Source organism: Bos indicus x Bos taurus, chromosome 10, assembly GCF_003369695.1.
Source record: "Bos indicus x Bos taurus breed Angus x Brahman F1 hybrid chromosome 10, Bos_hybrid_MaternalHap_v2.0, whole genome shotgun sequence".
NCBI classification, from domain to species: Eukaryota; Metazoa; Chordata; class Mammalia; order Artiodactyla; family Bovidae; genus Bos; species Bos indicus x Bos taurus.
The window spans coordinates 8,295,486-8,313,289 of NC_040085.1; the positions used below are offsets into that span (position 1 = coordinate 8,295,486).

Here is a 17,804-nt window from a genome sequence, read left to right on the forward strand (position 1 = left end):
CAGCTTTTGAAACAAACAAACAAAACAAACAGAAATGTAACTTCGTCTGGTCAGTCCATGGCTGCAGCTTTGTTTGCTCCCCTAGCCCGTGGTGCCCGCGAGCCTGGTCTGGGGGGTGACGGACGGCTCTGGATACCCTCTGAGCAGCTGCTGTCAGCTTCTCTCAACCATGACAGCTTAGCCTTTGGTGTGTTCCACAGATAACCAGTTTTTCCTCCTCTTCCTTTTCATAATCACTGTCAAGAACCTGAGTGGACATTGACTCTTACTATAATGTGTTGTCTGCTGCTCCATCTAGTGAAATATCTTACCCGTTGATCGAAGTTTCTGCTGAAAACCATCAGAAAGCAGAAGGGTTAAAGCTGAAGGGTCCTAGGACAAAGGACATTTCAGTGGGAGATTGTATAAGAAAGTGGGTAGAAGTGTGGCTCTGAAATTCTCGTCGTGGGCCTCTTTCCCTTCCATTGAAGAATACTGAGGAAAAGAGCATGTAACAGTTTCTGTCACTCATGCCCCTGCCTGCATGCCCCTTTTTGTAATTGTCTTAACTTTATTTTTTTCTATTGTCATTTTTTTGTCTGAAATTTTATGTAACTTATTGCAAAAAGAAGCTGTTAAAATGACCTTTGGCAGATGATGGATTGACTGGTTCAGTCCTCTGCCGGGTCTGTGAAGGGATCCAGCTGTCTCAGATTACCATGCCTAAATGCGCATTTTCCAAGGTTGTCAGTGATGGTAGTGCTGGGAAACTGGCAGACAAAGTGAAGTGTTTCCCACTGAATGAGGCATTGTTGAGCTTGCTTTGTGCTCAGAGCTATCATGAACAACCATGAGATTGACAGAACAAGATGGAACAGGTGCTAGCAATCCCAGCTAAGCATTTTGTTATTTTGATGGATTTCAGACAGTTTTTAAAGTTTTTTCAACAGCACTTGTCCAAATCGTGTATAAACACAAGCACACACAATTTAGACTTTTAAAACATTTGAATCAAGTCTTGATACAAAAAATAAAGAAATAAAGAGAGGACAAAGCAGTTGTTTAAAAACTCGTACTCCAACGTTTGAAGAATTGTCAGTAGAGGATGGGCAGTCTGCTACTTTATGACAGGCAGGCCGGACTTTCTGAAGCTGCTGCTGCTGCTAAGTCACTTCAGTTGTGTCCAACTCTGTGCGACCCCATAGACGGCAGCCCACCAGGCTCCCCCGTCCCTGGGATTCTCCAGGCAACAACACTGGAGTGGGTTGCCATTTCCTTCTCCAATGCATGAAAGGGAGAAGTGAAAGTGAAGTCGCTCAGTCGTGTCCGACTCTTCGCGACCCCATGGACTACAGCCCACCAGGCTCCTCCATCCATGGGATTCTCCAGGCAAGAGCAGTGGAGTGGGGTGCCATCGCCTTCTCCGTTCTGAAGCTAACACAAAATAAGAAGTCCACGGTTTTCTATTTAGTATAAAGAAGAATTCTCTGGGGCTTCCCTGGTGGTCCATGGGCTAAGACTTCACCTTCCAGTGCAGGGGGTATGATTACGATCCCACATTTTGAACCCCCACAAGCTGAGACCCCACATACCTTGTAGTCAGAAAACCAAACCAAAACAAACAAAAAACAGAAGCAATATTGTAATACATTCAATAAAGACTTTAAAAATAGTCCACATCAAAAAAAAATTTCTAATGAATAGATCCCTGCACCCTTGCTGTTCAACAGTGTGCTGCCATCCCTTTAGAATTAAAATGACCCATCCCTAGAAGCATTTAAGTAGTGAGTGAAGACTTGTCTCAGGTTTGGGTTTTTTTTTTTAAGAGGTATTTTGTAGAAGAGCCAAGTATAAAATTAGACAAACTGCAGTCATTTATTCATTTAGTCACTTAGCAAATTTTTGTGTGTGACAAGTGTCTGACTCTTCGTGACCCCATGGACTACAGCCTACCAGGCTCCTCCGTCCATGGGATTTTCCATGCAAGAGTACTGGAGTGGGTTGCCATTGCCTTCTCCATCATAGAGTCCTATCAATACTCAAATCCAGTGATCCGGAATCAACTTAAAAATCCTCTCAAAGATCCTCCAGTCTGCTTTACATGCTTTGATTCTGACCTGAGTAATAATAACTTTTTTAGCATTTATTTAGACAACTTTTACACACCTTATCCTTGTATTAGAGACCAAAGTGTCTTTTAACTATTTAGAAGAGAGACATTAGAACTTATTAAGTCAGATCCCTCCTCTTATCAGTGAGGAAGCTCGGATCCTCTCTGGATCCCAGGGAGGGACTGGGCCTGCAGGTACAGCAAAAGCTACGACTGTGCAGAAGAAGCCCTGCAGCTGGGCCCTCTGATGTGAAGGGAAGTGCACTTTCCTCTATTGCTCACTGTTGACATCTTCTTGCTCAGTGTCATTCTGGAAGGATATCAACACTTTATGTATATGTAACACTTAACAAAGCCATTTCATATTCATTGTCTCATTTAAGCTTCTTCCCACCGTGGTGGGAAGTGACCAAAAAATCAGCAATTTAAGGTATCCAAGATCATTCCACCAACTTTGATCCGTAAACGTCAAAGTTCCTACATGGCAAATAAGGAAACTGAGATCTAGAGAAATTAAAGGACTTTTCCAGAAAGGCTAGATGATTGGACCAGGCAGCAGCAGTTAAATATCCTGACCCTGGGTGAAAGTCTGCTTCTTCCCCTAAGCTGTAGAAAAGTAGATCAGTAGTTCTGAAGAAAAGAGTGAGAAATGGTAAATGTAAATGAGCAGGAAATTAGATAAAGGGAAAGACTGGTTTATTGTGACTCAACTCATCACTGCTTTTCACAGGATTGCTACCTACACTATCCCTATGGTTGGTTCAGCTTTATTGTATTTTGAAATGTATTAAAAAAACAATGTATTAAAAAACGTTTTTTTCAGAAACCAAGACCTAGTTTATTTTTCTTAAAGAAACACAAAAATTAACCTAATCTCCAGTATGTCTGCTGAAATAAAGTAGAAGTGGATAGGTAAAAGTTCCATCTAATCAGTAAACATTTATGTAGTACTGCCCTGTGTTAGCAGTAGGGATAGAAAAACTTTGTTCTTAGGAGCTCCTTGACTCGGAGGGGAAAAGATCAGTAAAAGTGCAATGGAAAAACGCAGAGGGGGCGTCCCTGGTGGCTCAGTGGTAGGAATCTGCCTGCCAGTGCAGGAGACATGGGTTCGATCCCTGAACTGGGAGAATCCCATATGCAACAGAGCAATTAGGCCTGTGAGCCACAACTATTTAGTTTGTGAGCCTCAGCTATTGAAGGCCAAGTACCCTAGAGCCCGTGCTCTGCAGCAAGAGAAGCCACCGCAACTAGAGAGTAGCCTCCGCTTGCCTCAACTGCAGAAAAGCGTGTGCAGCAGCAAAGGCCTAGCAGGGCCGAAGATGGATAGATAAATAAAATTCTTTGTAAAAAGCAAAGTGCGCAGGACTGGGCAAATGAGCAGGAGAGCTGACATCAATGTCAAGGGTAGCATTTCAGTTATCTATTACTCTGAATAAACTACCCAACATTAGTAGCTTAAAATAACAGTCATTCATTTTTTCTCAGGATTCTGTGAGTCGGGAATCCTAGTAGGGCTCAGCATTCCATGTAGCATCCTCTCATGAGGGTGCAGTCCGGAGGTGCTTAAGAATGGAAAATTCAGGATGCCTTCACTTGCATGCATGGAATCTTGGTGTGGGGACAGCCACTCCATATCTCTCTCTCCCCTCCATGCCTCCTCTCTCCCTTTCTCAAGGAGCAGCAACACACAGAGAGGCCACAAGTGTGAGCATATCTCCTGATTGTGACTCTTTGAAATGCCTAGAAATACAAGTGTGGCTTAGATTGGGTTTCATAGACCGTACCCCAGCACTGATGTTTACTCAGGGTTCCCATAGCTACCTGACTCCACTGAGCAGTTCAGAGGTGGAGGACACCCCCACCCAAGCGAGGTCTCTAGGGACTGTATAAGGATTAAAGCTACCCACTGTTAGAGGACACAGGTCAGCATTATATGATCATACTGAAAAAGTGTCATTTCTTAATTCTTACTGTAAAGATGAGAACGGTTGTTGAATTCATAAGCACATGAAATGTTTTGGGGGACAGTTAACTCTAATCTTTTTTCCTTCTTGAAACCCTTTAGTCTTTAATAAGAAATAAGTCAGCTAAATTCATCATAGTGCTGAAATATGTGAAAATGATTATTCTAACCAGTGATGTAAGAGTGCCTTGCCAGTTAAAACATGGTTGTTTTTACCATTAATGCTACAATACTTTAATAAACATAGTATACAAATTTCTCGGTATTAGAGGAAGCCCCAGTTAAAACCATCAACCACTAACACTGAGAAGTTTGTATACTATGTTTGTTAAAGTATTGTAGTGTTAATGGAAGAAACATCCATGTACCACCAAGCTGACTAAGCTCTAGGAGACATCACCATCAGGGGCTTACCATAATCAGCAAATGCTCATGGTTAGCCTAATGCAAAATACATATTTCTTGTGTCACGGAGGATGTATGAAAGTTTATGACTTAGAGTTTGCCCTTGAACAAGTGAAACTTACCAGGCATTAGGTATATAGGAAGATGTTACCGGCTGGGATATGATACACTGCCCAGTGAATAGTATGGACAGAGAGGGTATGGATTTTGTCCTCCAAATTGTTTTCTGGGACTAACTCCCGGCTGAAGAGGAGAAATAATTTGAAACAAGTTCTGAAAGGGTAGGTAGCTTGGAGTCATCGATTCATCTGTTACCCTATCTCAGATTCCACACAGGAAAACCACCCTCACTATTGCATTTTGAGTTGTTCAAAATTTTGAAGAACGTCTTTTTCTATTAGAAAAGTAAAATGTTTGCTTTCATCCATCATGACTGAACTTATCTCTCTTTAATTCAGAGTCTCTCACTGAATTTCTTCTCAGTGCACAGAACACCATCAAAAGAGACCTTTGCAATTGTTTTTAAGAGACTTTTAGAGATTCAGTTATATACTCAGATATCTTAATTAGCATTGCTCTGAGTGAAGCTACTGATGGAAATCAACTTGAAACAATTAGAATGTCTTCAAAGCTTTAAAGTGGGTCTGTTTAAATGCAGGGTTGGGGGGGGTGCCTTTTATTTTAAATCAATTTGCTGGCTCGTATTTACTGTGGCCTAGTTGAAGTTATATATTGCATTTAAACCACAGTGTTCAACTAAAAAATTAGTCAGGCAGAGTTTTTGGTCTACTATAGTATAGTATAGACAGATAGATTGTATGTGTTTTATATATGTGTGTATATATCACACACATATTCATATATACATATATATGCATAGACATACAAAACTCTTTTTATAAGGGAAAAGGGAAGAAAATAACACAATTAAAATAGCATTATGGGAGAAGGAGGAGAATCATGTGTTTTAGGACAGCAAGGTTAGAAAGACCAAGGACCATTTAAAGATTCAAAACAATAGCGTTTAGCATGAAATCTACTTTTTATCATCCTTACCCAGCCATCAGAATGAAGAAAGACAGTGTCCAGCTGCAGCAGTAGTTTGGTAGCAGGAGAATTAGAAGTAAAGGTACTAGTGCCTGAGGGGTGGGTCATGAATTAATAATTGCTATGTGGCGGATGAGCCCCGTCAGAATAGGTGAAAATGAGGAAGTTGCCTTGCAGAGCGCTATCAATCACTCAGTGACCATAACTTCCAGTAATTAGTGTATTTTATGGGCCTTTGCTTCAGTGGCTCGAAAGCACATATGCTCCAGTCACAGCTAAACTTTGCCAGAGTAATATTCCAGGATGATTTATCCTCCTGCTGCACTGGGATATAACCCTATATTAGGTGAAGATTGTGAACTAAGCTGCAATAAAGTGTAAGTTTAGGTACAGTTTGCCCAGGTTGAGACCTCAATGTATCATGCTTTTCAGCATTCATGGTTAGACTACAGCCAGCAATCATTTTTTACAGTAAAACAAATAAAGCAATTAAAGGAGCAGCATTAGGATATTGTACTTGTGAATTACTGTTGCCCTGGCCCCATTTAAGTGTCCACTGTTATAAACCCATTTCTAATTTAAAAAGAAAAAAAAATCCACTGAATTAGAAACATTTATTTGTAATGATATCTTTTCTCCATTATTACTAGTAATCAGTGGAATAGAATGCAGGACCTTCTGAATGATGGATAAACGTTTGATTTATTTCTTTGTGCTGCTGTGTTTGGGATCCTTAAGTTAAAACAAATTTACTTTTTATCAGTGGGCTCTGGTGAGGATAAGTCATTCCTTTTAAAATATTGGGACGTTAAGAAGCACTCCTGATGGGAACCTCACCGGTAGGCTCTTTCTACACAAAGGAAGCGTTATCTGTGAGCCCTCCAGAGCGCTTGGCACTTTTTGAACAGGCGTCAGGAGTTATTTGCTGTGGCTCACCCACTGCACAGGGAGTCTCATGGGGCCTTTGCCGACCAGGGGCCTTTGCCATTGCCAAAACATCTGTAGAGTCCAGGGTTCCCAGTAATTTAACAAGCTTTGCCACCAACCTCCAGTATGACCTTGGGCCAATTAATTAAGCTTCCTGTGCCTCCATTGAGCCATAATTCTGTTTGTGTTAAAGAAATCCTTGGAATGATAGGAAAGCATTATGCGAAAAGTATAAATTGAATAGGGAAAACATATGCGTGGTCCCACTGTGTTCTTTTTAGGGTGAAATGTTTCTACGCCACTTTTCAATGTTTAGTGATGGTTGTTCTTAAATTTCCTGAAATAGACACCAGTCATAAGCCCATTTCACCAAACAGGGAAGGAAAAGTGTTCACAGTTTGATGCTTTCATTCCATTTGTTATTCCATCTTTAATTTGCAATGTATTATAATGTCATACAAGTTAAAACAATAATGGTAAAACAAACTAATTGTCTTTAATTAAAGGGAATTAGGTTTTGATTTTAATATATTTGATGTAGCGAGAACTGATAACGTGGAGGGTCCCAAAGGTTGTTAGGGCATATTTCTGTGGGGCCTGATAGTGTTAGTAATAACCCTCTTCCTCATAGTTCTAGACATGAACAAATATGTCACTTCATCAGTCTCTGTTACTCGCACTTATGCCCCTCCGCAGGGGTTGCAGATTCCACAAGTTATCAGCTAATGGCGTTATACATTAAAAATTGAAGCTTTCCTCACTCCGAGGCCCTTCAAGGCTTTGTTCTTAAGCCCTAGACACTTTGGAGTGCAGCTGCAAACTATAGGCAGAAGATTAAATTAATTTGTAACTCTTTTTTTTTTTTGGTATACTGTATTAGTAAATCCTCCACATTTAATTGAAACTCTGCTTCAAGACGCTTTGTGTTACTGTGTTCTTTGTTGTCACTTTAACCTCCCAAGCACTTTAGCACTGGTAAATTGCTGTTATATCCTTCGGATTGTTTTTAAACCATTTAGTAAGAGGACAGCGAAATTGATACATGGGAAGAAAAGTAAAATCTTAGGGTAGGTTTTGAGGTATTTAATATTTATTATGGTCCTTTGCCAGCATAGTTTCAGATGATTTAAACTCTCTCTCTAGGACTGTGTAAATTGGTCTTGGGATGAAATCTCACCTAGGGAATTTTATGTAATCCAATAGTTAAGTCTGATTTTTTTTAAAGTTTCCCTGTGTCTGAATGTTCCAAAGTGCTGCTACAATCATGTAAAATGAGGGTTTAACTGCAGTGTATGGTCTAAAGGCAAAATCCTTCTGTGGAAATTTAACTGTGTAAGATGTGCACAGGTAATTCACAAATTTTAGAACATTTCAGACTATAAAGTCCTCCTTCGGCTATATCACTGACTATGTTGAAATGCTTATTTTCAGTTTGCAGTTTTGTTGAGAAACGTAGAATATGTCTAAATTAAGAATTTATAAAACTCCAGTGCTCTTTAACATAACTGTAAATTTAAAACAACTCCCCCACTGTTGATATTCTAAGTTGGAAAGTTGGTCACCAAAAACATATCCTGAGTTTATGTCCTACACTAGCTTTCTGGCTACAGCATATGTTTTCTCTTTATCCTTTATGACTTCATGACAGTAATGATCTTTACTGTTAACAGAAGCCATTGTTGTTACTTTGTAAATAAATGTCTTCTGCCCTGACTTTTTGTTGAAATGCAGAAGTTTCTATCATGCAGTTGTTATTATCTGGCAATTGTTATAATCACACCCCAGATATATTGATTATTTAAATTATAAAATCCAACTTATTCAAATAATGCTAAGTCAGTAGTATTTCATAGATTCTGGACAAATTAAAAGATCAGTAAGATGACGCTAAGGAACCGTCCTAGTTTTACAGTGAAATGTTAGTAGTTTACTGTTATTTAAGTGTATTCCTAACAGGTAAATGTTTTCAGAGTGTTTAACAGTTTACTGAATCTGAAGTATTTGGAATTAAAATGCACTTTTTTATTTAATGTTAAACAGAATCCTGTCCCTCCCCCATCTCTGCCTCCACTCCTCCAAAATAAATAAAGCTTTTCCAAATCTTTTACAATATGAGTTGTTCCCCTCCTGGGAATGAAAAGGATGTTAGAGTCATCTGATGAATTGCTGGCACGTACATGGATCCACATTTTTCAATATACTTTTTTTTAACTGGACTTAAGCTGCCTAAATTTAAATGCTTCTTTTGTAAAGATGATAAAAGAGAGCAATGACTTCTATTGGCTTAGCCCTAATCTGTTTGCTTTGTTGTGATTCTTTTTTTTTCTTCTTTAACTGTTAACCTATTTATAAATCTAAATCTACATACAAAGGTCATTGGTTGGCTGAACTTAAACCATTTTACTCAGTAAATTTAATTAAGAAAATACAGTGCAACTCATAAGCAAATGAGTTTTTTCCTAGTTTTAAACCAAACCACCCTCTTGAGTGCTGATTGCCTTGCCCGACCCCTGGTGATACAGAAACAGGCAAAATTAAAAAGGACATTAAAGCTTCATTAAATCTGAAACACATTTAGTACAGTGACATATCTGCAGGCCATTTCAGAGAAGATTACATACTCTCTTTTGTAAGTTTCCTAATTTATAATACCTTGACAATAAAAACTGGGGAAATGCAAGTAGATTAATAGACCAGTAGGGGTAAAAGATACAGAATGGCCCCAGGTCTGTCTGTCTCTGAAATAGTCACTCATAGCATATTTGCTCCCTCTTCCCCATAAGGTTTCAGTGTTTATTTTGAGTTTTGACAGCCCCAGCCTTATCTGCTGAGAGCCCCTTTCCTTTTTTACCTTCTCCTAATTGAACTTGATAAAAAGATTCTAGGGCCTGGCTGTATATTTCCTTCTGTTTTGTCACAAGACAAATAGTACAGAGAACATAAACATCGCAGCTGCATTAAACCTAAAAGGACGGAGACTTACGTGGAAGGCAGTTCCCTCTCCCAGAGCCTTAGAATGACAGCTTTGGTGCCACCCTTACAATGCTGCTGCCAGTTTTCACTGATGCAGAATTGGGATCCTTGGCTTGCCGCTGAACAACCCAGTGGCGACACTGTGAAAGAGGAAATGATTGTTGTGCATCTCTGGTCAAGAACTAGGAACCATTCTCTGCCCCCTCACATCTGCAAGATGCCTTAGAAACAGTCCTCCCAGGAATGTAGTTGACAAGTAAGACTGAGCTTCCACAGGATATCAGGAAAGTACACACAAGTAGAGCCAGTCCCACGGATGATGAGTTTGCTTATTCAAGCACTGCCACCTGTTCCCAAGCAGGCTGGTACAGAGGCTCCCAGCTGAATTTTCTCTCTGTTCTCTTGCATGGAGGTCTCTGACAGAGTAAATCAATGACATCAGCCAGCCTTATTACCTTTTATCACTCATGAGAAGGGAGCCAAGTTGATGCGTGCACGTGCCTAAGTCAGCTATAGTCTCACCTCTCCATAGGACAGTGGTACCTTAAGAATTTGAGGTTTTGTGTTGAAGTGGGAAAAGTTTACATTTTTCATCTTATCCCATTTTGTTTAAAGCCTTCCATTTATCATTGCTTAGTTCTTTTATCTGCAAGAACCAGTGGCCAGTGTTGACATAGTAAGCCAGGTGGACAGAAGTCTTCCGTAGGCCCTAATAACATGTTCAGCATATACCAGAGTGAAGGGTGCAGCACCTGTGGAAGGACTTCAGATCAAATGTTCTAAATGTTTTCTAGTAGTTGTTAAGCTGTCACCTTTTTCAGATGAGAGACCCTCCTCTTGCTACTTTTTTCAGTCCAAATGAAAGAGTGTGCAAAGCTCATAATCTGCAGATGGGTGTGGTGATAGGTGACAGCCTTTGGTGAGCTGTCACCAAAGGCTGTCAGTTCAGTACAGAATGGGGCAAATGCCTAGCCCACCCATTTCTACCACGGAAGACCAGAGTGGGTCCTCCTGAATCAATGTACACATTCTCATTGGCCAGAAACACACTGTATTTACAAAATCGTAAGTCAAATTGATGGTCAGTGTTGGGTGGGGGATACAGTGGAGGCAGTGGAGAGCTGAGTCGCTTCCCTTCCTAACTAATAGTAATAGCAGTATATAGACAGACATAATCATGCAAAGCTGTGAAAAGGAGTTTAACATTCACACTTTTTTTCCTTCACTTTATACTTGAATGGATTAACGACGTCCACCAGATGAAACAATGATAGTATAACTTTATATCTTGAAAATCTGAGAACTTTGAATATATAAGAAATGAATGCAAGGTAACAAAACTTACCAAGTATTCCAAAACATATATATATATATATATACATCCAAATGAGTGCTGACCCTTTCCAAGTAGTCACCTTTTGTGGTCATATAAGTTTATTGGTTTTATTGGTCATATAGGTCAATAGGTTTATTCCTATTACGTTGCTGAAGCACGCACTGATTTTAGAACTTTAAAAATTAACCTCAGCACCTTCATGTCTATCCTTTGAAGTTGGCTTTGGGTTTTGTTGACTGCTGCTGCTGCTACGTCGCTTCAGTCGTGTCTGACTTTGTGCGACCCCATAGACGGCAGCCCACCAGGCTCCCCCATCCCTGGGATTCTCCAGGCAAGAACACTGGAGTGGGTTTCCATTTCCTTCTCCAGTGCATGAAAGTGAAAAGTGAAGGGGAAGTCGCTCAGTCGTGTCTGACTCTTCGCAACCCCATGAACTGTAGCCCACCAGGCTCCTCCGTCCATTGGATTTTCCAGGCAAGAGTACTGGAGTGGGGTGCCATTGCCTTCTCCATTTGTTGACTAAGGCCATTCAAACCTTAGCCAACAAATAATTTACATTATCAAAAAGCAGAGGGGTATAATTTTAAGTTCAAGATAAGATGCACTTCTAATAAAATGAAGTCATTCTCCTGTTACTTGAAATGATTCTAAACATAGTTTCTAAAGAGGAGTTCAGAAATGTTTGAGCAATGTCAGTGTCTTTGAAATAAATATGCAACTTCTCAAGATATAGAAAGGTAGTGTAATACGTTGGAAAGAATCCTGGATTCGGTTGCAAATCTTGGGGTCAGTCCCCACACTTATTAACCAGGTGGAAATGTCTTCAGTGGGACTCTGGGGTTCTAGTCTGGAAAATGGATTGATGTTTCTTGGATCCATTCCAACTTCAAAGTTCCCTATTGTAGCAATTCTACTCTTAAATAGTTACAAATACATATAAAGGATTTTGAGCTTGAAGATGTGCCACATTATGAAGTTGCAAAATTTAGCCACTATTTTCTTTAAATAAAATAGTACAGTCTTATACTATAGTCTTACAGTATGTTTGGTAAATTTGATCTTATCACTGTATATTAATCCTGTTCCTGGTTGAATCATTTTGTTTCCACAGGTGAGAATTCAAAGACCAAAGTTAAGTGAGAGGTGTAGAAACACATAGCGGTTTACAAAGCAAGCAAAATTAGAAGCTCTAAGGATTCATTTTCCAAATTTCAGACCTATTGTTCCAGCTCCACGATCTCGAAATGCCATTTTCCTACTAGTAATAGCTCTTTCCTTTTAACTATGAATGGATGGGGGAAAAAATGAAAATAGTGGCAAAATTTCCTGTTTCATATGGCCCATCCCCATTTCCTACAACTCTTTTTATAATTCTTATAAATGAAAATTCTACAGAACAGTCGGCTCAGATCAATTAAATGTTCCCAGTTTTACAAGAGAAAAAAACCAACAGTCTCCTATGATTTTACATCTCTGTCTAGAAGAAGCTGTTGTACACTTGTAAATGTGAATAATGCCTGTGCAGCTGAGAATATTCCTAAGAGAAATGACATAAGGATAGTGTTTAGTTGTTAAAATTAGAATATTTTATCAGGGAATACAGCGTTGTCCAATGTAAATGTTCATTCTAAATACAACTCTCAATGTAATTACAACAATAATTTAGTTTGTGTGTTTGAGGTTGTGAGCTTTTTATATTTGCTGAATACAGTTCTGAAATTTAGTACTTGTCTGTTTTAAGGAGATCTGCCCTGCATGCAAATCTATAACTAGACAAATATTATTTCCTTTCCCAGCTTGCTCTTGGGAGGTTTCCATATCCTCAGGTAAGATTGTTCATTACTGCCGTTTGCCACTGTGACATTCATTCCTATGTATGAAGGTACAGGGAGCAATTGTGAACATTTGAGCCACATACAAATAAATCTGTCCTGTTAAATTGAAAAGTGATATCTTAAAGGAGTCATTTAGAAGTCTCTATTGATTTTTGATTTTTTTTAAACTCCAGGTTTTTTCCCTCTTTGTTAAAGGTTGGAAGCCGTCATCGGGCTCTTCCTTTGTGTCCGCTGGTGATGTTTTCCTCATCCCAGCCCAGCCCCATGTGCTCATACAGAGATTGGAAGAGAGGCCCAGCCTTTTCTTGATACAGTGTTTGAGTTTTTGGATTCAGTTAGTTATTTGAATTAAAGGATGGAGATGAAGGGTGAAAATATCTAATCTAGGTCATTATTTTTGCTAAGCAAAATAGGTGGACCCCCACTTTTACATGGATATGATTTTGAGCATTTTTGGTTTTTTAAATTTGCCCTTTCTATTTACATTTCTAAGAAAATAAACTATGTTATGTTATGTTATGTTACCGTTATGTTACCATTGCTGACAATAATCTCTGTGGTAATTTCTTTAAGATTTTTATTGTAGAAGGGTGTTAGCACTTCAAATGTTAAGCTTTCTGTGGTTTGATAATTGTTCCCCAGTGTGTGGGGAGAAAGAAGTGAACTGTCTAGAGGGATGAAAAATGAATCGTTTGACTGTTTTCCTCTGGTTGATGCTCACTGTTTTTTCTGGCATCTTGGTCTGTACAGGCCAAAGTGCCTGGAGGCATGTCTGATTTAAAGGTGGTGTTGGTCTCTGCTCTTTAAGCATCTATTAACTTGCTATTATTATGCAAATAAGTGTTGTATTACACATACTAATTTATGCATGGTTAGATTATGCAGATGCATCACAAACATGGTTATTGAATAATAGGATGGGGCTCATTCTCTCTGCCATCTTTATAAGCAGTTTTAAACAAATTCTCCTGATACCCATGTGAACATTTAAAGCCCCTTCACACACTGAAATGTCTCTTCTGTATCCTTTTTCTTTTACAGTTAAAGCCATCAGATAAATAGAGGAGAAATTGTCCAAGTTGTTAGGTTCAAGAGTGTCAGTCTCACTTTTCAAATGTGTAGGATTATTTGTTTAAACATAATCTTTTCCTTAAAGAGAAGCTCTGAAATGTAATCACTTGGCATGCATGCTCAAATTCAGTGACATTTTAGTGTATACAGCCTTGCTGCTTAGCTCTAGGTAGCCCATCAAATTAAAATCACATTTTCGGGATTTATAGCTCATTAGAATATTTATCTTGGTAAGCCTCTTATTCTGTCAGTAATTTTTAAACAATTCACTGTTTGGCCAATTTATGCAATCCCCTCATTTTGTAAATGAAGAGGCACTATACAACTTAACCTCTCAAACAAGTCTTAGTAGAAAGCTCGTAAGCCACCTAGAAAAAAATACCAAAGTTTGAGAATATAGCTGTATTCTTGAGATTCCTAATGCCTAGAGTATTTAATCAGTGAAATTTGGTATGTGAGACGTCTAAGAAACAATTGCCTTTGCATTTGACAAATGAAGCTTTGGAAGACTGGTCGAATTTGGGAAGAGGCTGTCTGCCTTCCCAGTGTTGAATGTTTTCGGGACTGTGTTAAGCGTATATTTACTGGATCAGTCAAGTGGAAGTGGAAAACTCAAATGTGCTGCACTCCCTAGTTAGCAATCACTGATACGCCAGAGTGAGGGGAAAACTATTATTTCTTGGGTCATGACAGAGTATTGTCACCAAACTGGGGCTTTGAAATAATAGAAGTAGCTTTTGATGCCATCAGGTCTGTTTCTCAGGTCTCACAAACAGAAGTTTTTGCACTTCATTGTTGGCATCAATAATGACTTTTGATGGACTTGGCATTTATTTTACAGGCTTTGTACTATATACTGAGGATTGGGAAAGGATCCTTTTCTACCCTTACCTTTTGCCTTCAGATAAAACACATGAAGAAAAATAAACATTTTTATAGTATCTCAGGGACTGGATTATGAAACAATACCTTCTGTTTGGCCCGTATTATCTCATTTGAACCCCGAGCCACTCTGTGAGGTAGCCTCCCCTCACAAGTTGGGCAGACAGGATAGCTGATTTGCTCACTGTTGTACTGTAGCTGGTTTGAGGCCATTGAATCCCGAGGATGATGGGCAGGAGTGAATCACAAACTCTCAAGATTGGAAAGGGATCTCAGACAACGTCGAATCAGACCTCTCATAATATCTCTGAAAAACAAACAGTTGAACATGTCTAGTGATAGGAGACTCACTAGTTTACAGAGCAGCCCTAGAGTCACATCTTGATTTACCAGGCTTAAGGACTACCTCTTCTCAATTGTTACCCACTAGTCTGCTCCTTGAACACAGGAAAGATTTTCACATACCCTTAAGGTCTCAAAGTTTTGCATCCCTTCTATCCCCAGGGATGGTGCTGAGTCAAATCAGGGCACCAGATCTCAGCTCTCCTCACTAGTGGGAAGCTGAGGAGACTGGCCTCTTTGAAAGAGCTCTAGACCAGGAGCCAGAAGATTAGGGTTAGAACCCAGCTCTGGGATTTCCCTGGTGGTGTACTCATTAAGAATCCATCTGCCAATGCAGAGGACACAGGTTAGACCCCTGCCCTGGGAAGATTGCACATACCATAGTGCAACTTAGCCCCTGTGCCAAAACTACTGAGCCAGAACCCGAGAGCCTCAACTACTGAGTCCTTGTGTGTGGCTACTGAATGTGCCTAGAGCCCATGCTCCGAAACCAAAGAAGCCACCGTGATGAGAAGCTTGTGCACCACAACAAAGAGTAGCCCCCACTCTCTGCAACTAGAGAAAGCCCACTCACAGCAGCAAAGACCCAGAGTAGCCAAAAAATAAAAGTAAAAGAAATAAATCTTTAAAAAATGAACCCAGCTCTACCATAAGCTTCAGTCACCGCAGGCCTTAATTCTTGCTTTGTAACTCTTGGAGGCCTGTTTCCTCATCTCTAAAATGAGCCTGTCTGATTAGAAGCATGCAGAGCAGATGAGATTATGGATATGAAACCACTTGGGAAAGTACAGAGGGCCACCCTGCTGGCCCTGATGTGGGACTGTAGCACAAAAGAGAACTTATAATCGTCAACCAAAGGTTGCAAGAGGATGTGTACGCAACCTGCCAGCTGCAGCTGGAGCAGAGCGTAAAATGAGCAGAAGGGAAGGAGGGGAGGAGAGGCCAGCTTCCAGACTCATCCTTCCCCCAGCCCAGCGTCAGCGCCGCTGACAGCATCGTTAGCAGCGTCTCCTCCTGCCGGTGACGCGGAGTGTACCCGGTGGGGATGCAGATGCAGGAGGGGTGCTAGGAAGATAGCCGGAAGAGTCAGTGGCCTGGGAACCACATGAAGGTTACAGGGCTGGATTTTCGTTGAAATAATCATTCTCCAGGAAACTTTATTGTTTGGGGGGTTGGTTTTTATTTGTTATTTGAAAGCACTATCTATTTTAGTTTCCTTTAGGCCTTAAAGTTGTGTAGCCTCATTGGCATGCAGTTTAGGGCTCTATGGGAAAAAAGGCTAGAAGTCGTTATAATTACCCAGTCTTATCACTACAGTTTATAGTAGGAGGAACAATGACGTCGGAACCACTAGCACCTTTCCGACACTGAGCCCCAGAGCACTCGCTGTTATGTGACTCAGGCTATACATCCCAGGCTATACACCTGCAGGATGGGATGTATACATTTCCAGCCTCCAGGTGAGTAGGCTGAGTCTCTGGGGCTCCAAGGCGTCTTGCCTTGGGGATGAATTGGTACAGTGAGAGCCGAGACTCGCAGGTGACTAAACGAGATGACTGGATCTGTGAACTCTGATTTTGGTTGACTGTTCAAACCACCGCCCTTCTGCCCTCTCAGCCCCACCAAGCCCTTCTCCTGGCCCACTTTCTCTGCCCTCGGCAGGCCTTCTGTGTAGATGAGAAGGGTTGTCCCATGGAAGATGATGGCAAAACCATTCCCCTGGAGCCTCCTGGCTTTTCTCACCATGTGTTAGCAGAGTGACAGGGGGTCTGGAGGCCTTGGAGCTCTCACTGACCCCAGTGCCGTTCAACTCTGGGTGCCTGTGAAGCATATTCTGCAATAGCATAATGAAAAATCATGGTTTTAAACATCTGGTAAAGAGATAGTATCTCAATTTCTTGAATAGTTTAGCTGTAATACTCTTTGGGAACAATGGGTGGGAGCTGTATGTAGTTAATCGTGTACATCCAAATCCAGTTGACTTAAAAAACACAATGGTGGGCAATGGTTGGTTTAATGCCACCATAATTTAGGGGAAACCAAAGAGATTGCCTACTAAAAATTGTTGTCCTTCATTCAGACTTTACAACCAGTGCCCTGCATTAGGGCAATAGTAAATCCATTAAGGAGACTTCTCAAGGGTTATGTCGGCTCTGACATTTGAAAATTTGGTAAGCAAGATGCCACGGGAAAGTGAAGATAATATGGATACACATGTGTTTAAGGTACTTTTGCATGTATAAAAATGTACTTCTTTTGGCTACATTTCCTGATCTTAGTTAATAAATTACATCAAAATGACCTGAAGTTAAAAAAAAGGAAAAAAAATCTGAGCAAATAGTGCCCCTGGTATTGTAAAGCTTTGAATGTTTTCACACCCCATTAATTTATTACTTCTCTTTCTTCATCTTTAAATTTCATTTTTTTTTTCAAAAATTCCGACTCCCCGCTGCTGCAGTGATTTTCATCTTGTTGTTAATTTTCCCTGCTCCATATGGAGCTCCAGACATTTCACCTGGAGGCTGTACTAGATTTTGCTGTAGTGATCGTACTTCCGGAGGCCAAAACTGTCATTTAGGGTTCCTGGTGCATCTGTCTGCGCCAGGCTTTTCACTGGCATGGGAGAGTGTGAATAACAAATTGGATGCACCTGAGATTCAGATGATTAGTGTGTTTTGTGAATCTCCACGACTTGTAAGCAGATAGCTCTGGGGGTGGCGGGGAGGGCCGAACATCGACTGTGGGTGAATCTGTACTCACACCTTACATTTGGGGCTTTTCAAGGGAAGTGCAAACATCCTAGGCAGCCTGGGTGCAGAGAGAGTAACAAATATTTCATCCTGCCTTGTCATTGATTAGAAAAGAGCCTTTAATTTCATTTCACCCCATGTTGTGATTAATTTGCATTCTTTGTCAGAAGTTAATGGAGTTTTT

At 40.3% G+C, this 17,804-nt stretch overlaps 1 protein-coding gene across 2 annotated transcripts in view; it reads left to right on the forward strand.

Moving 5' to 3' along the window:
- The window catches only part of MAP2K5 (mitogen-activated protein kinase kinase 5), a 270,926-nt gene that overhangs the window by 170,729 nt on the left and 82,393 nt on the right, over positions 1-17,804 (forward strand). For both annotated transcript variants that reach the window (XM_027553050.1, XM_027553051.1), the window contains exon 17: positions 12,537-12,566. In XM_027553050.1, the coding sequence (XP_027408851.1) occupies positions 12,537-12,566 (30 nt within the window). The remainder of the gene's footprint in view (positions 1-12,536; positions 12,567-17,804) is intronic.